Source organism: Anopheles darlingi, chromosome 3 (assembly GCF_943734745.1).
Source record: "Anopheles darlingi chromosome 3, idAnoDarlMG_H_01, whole genome shotgun sequence".
NCBI lineage: Eukaryota > Metazoa > Arthropoda > Insecta > Diptera > Culicidae > Anopheles > Anopheles darlingi.
This window is the reverse complement of record NC_064875.1, coordinates 70,205,968-70,208,467: the sequence shown is the minus strand read 5'-3', so window position 1 is coordinate 70,208,467 and position 2,500 is coordinate 70,205,968. Positions and strand designations below refer to the sequence as shown.

The 2,500-nt window shown below is 50.7% G+C and overlaps 1 protein-coding gene across 1 annotated transcript in view; it reads left to right on the top strand.

Moving 5' to 3' along the window:
* The first annotated feature begins 715 nt into the window (after positions 1 to 715).
* The window catches only part of LOC125956849 (nuclear factor NF-kappa-B p110 subunit), an 8,971-nt gene continuing 7,186 nt past the window's right edge, over positions 716 to 2,500 (top strand). The window contains exon 1 of the mRNA XM_049689080.1: positions 716 to 1,494. Coding sequence (XP_049545037.1) covers positions 1,449 to 1,494 — 46 coding nt within the window. The 5' untranslated portion in view covers positions 716 to 1,448. The remainder of the gene's footprint in view (positions 1,495 to 2,500) is intronic.

Below are 2,500 nucleotides of genomic sequence, written 5' to 3'. Positions count from 1 at the left end.
AAATTGCTATCACACCCCTTATTGCGTTTTTGTTGAACTTTGTTCTCCCCTTTTTCAACTGATAAGAAACACCGTGTATGGACATGTCAACTCCGGATCGTTTCTGGAGCATCGATTGATATCTGCCCGGTAACGTTGAGGCTTGTTCGTCCACCGGAAAGAGTTGACGAATGACGATGTCTTGGGCCGCATCGCCGGAAGCTACTTGTGGTGTCACCGTCGAGCCCTTTATCTTTTTGTCTTTGTACTGCGTTAAGTCTGCTATAGTCGATAAATTGAATGGTAGGATATCTTTAAATCCCGGAATCGCCGATTTATGACACCTACCACCGCGCTATCTCTAGCACGTGCTCCAGACAGCTAGGGTGCGGTTGCACTCGGCAACTGCACCAAAAATGCAGCCACGCTTCACGGTCCCTCGATTATATCGTAAATGTCTAGCGGAACACCCACTCGAGGTTTGTGACTGTGACCGCAACTATGTGATAACGGCTCCAGCTTGAAACATTCCGAATAACGAATTATTTCGAAAGATGGTGTCACGAGCAGATACCAGAAGAGCAACCTGTTGCTATTCGGCCTGTTTACCAGAGTTCGTGTGCCTTCGTGTGGGGAATCACACGCCGGAGTCTACCAGTAAGTTCTGCCATCCCCAATAGTAACTGGCGAGTGTATGCGTGGATCGTGCATCCGAACGTATTCATATTGGCCTGCGCCGGATTCCGGGATGATGCTGGACTACTCGCGACGAGCCTGCCTTTGACAAGTGGCGCTCAGCTGATTGGGGCGCTTTGTTTCCACGCACACCAACACTTGGGATCTTTGAAGCAACGCTGGCACCGATGATACAGTCCGCGGGTGGGGACCAGTTTCATTCACCAGTTTCAGTTTCACCGGAACAGAACGCGCTCTCTTCGCTCGCGATCCGTTTTCCTTGTCTTCTCCGCAGTTTGTTTAGTAACCCCTTCGAAGTGTCGTGCATTTGTTGAGTTTAGAGGTTCCCAGCTGTGCAAAGTGCAACGCAATTTACAAGCAATTTCGTTTCCGATTGGTAGTGGTTGTGCGCGAGAGAGAGAGTGTGACAGCCGCGAAGGCGAGGCCACGGGGCCAACGAAGCGCCAAGCGATAAGACGAGTGTCAACCACCAGGTGTCTGTATAGTGGCCAAATCGATGACGAGAGAGTGCGTGAAGGTGTGTGCAAGTGCATCGTCGTTTAGTGCAGTTTTAGTGAGCGATTCTCGGCGCACCTGAGGGTTGAGTTCATTTCAAAGAAACGGTTCCAGAAACATATTGAAGGGCGCCTACCGTCGTCGTTCTAGGAAGTAACGAGGTGTTGTAAAACGGCAAAGCATACAACGTCACCGCGCGCCTCCACTCCATTCTGCGAGGGAGTCAAGGTCATCGTGTGCACGTGGAAACAAAGAGGATCTCCGCGACAACAACAAAAATGTCGACGCTCCTGAACCTGGACAGCTATCGGCATGAGCTGTACGGTAAGTGCTGCTCCAGCATTATGACTACCTGTTCGTTAGTCTCTAAACAAAGTGATTAAATTCAAATTTAAAATCGTTAAACTGTTGACGAACGCTCGCTGGCCTAAAGCTACGCAAAGGGGTCGTCGGCGTGCTCCAGCTCAACAGCGGGTGCGTCTGGTGGTGAAGGGAGTGGGGTGCGTGATTCACGCACACGCTCAGTACTCGGCGGTGAAGTTTTATTATTCTTCTCCGATTGGTGGTGAATATTAATTAGCTGACCGTGCAATTATGTATGCCAACGCAGTAGTCGCACGCCGCGGAGTCTATAGGAAAGGAAGGGAGAGCAATAATAATGCAACCAAGTCGACAAAAACCCCACTCACACTCATTCGCGGCAGAACCGGTACTTGATCGTGATCGCGCGCGCTGGGAAAAGCCCGCGGTTTGCTTCGATCTTCTCCCTTTCTGGCGCATCAACTGGAGTGATGTTTTGGTTTTGCGGCTGATCTCTTCTTACACGCGTCAATCGGTTGACCGATTCGGGGAATCCCCGATCTTATTCTTGACCCACGCGCCAGCCAGCATCTTATCATCTCGTGGCGCGGTGAAGTTGAACGAGGAGGAGGAAGGCTGCATAAACAAGCGTGAGAGAAAGAGAGAAAGAGATCCCCTCTGTCAACAGCCTCCATGACTTATATGTTTTAGAAAAAGAGACTTCAACATGAAGCGGCCCACTGGCCCACCATTCGACGTGATGCTGAATGTCGTCATCGTTTTCATTGTTAGCTATGCTTGATGCTTGTACGCGATGACGTCTCGCCGGGAATGGATTTGTGGGACTGCAGAAACCGGCTTTGGAGATGTTTGGAACCGCGAATGTTGATCCGCTGCTAGTGATGGTAGTAGTCGCGAGTATCGCGGCATTTTGTATCGTAGCAACCGTCGCTCGGTGTAGTTGACAAAGCTCTGCTGTGCGTCGCGCTTTCGCTTCGTAGTGCCATCAGAGTAGGCGTTCGCAGCGCTA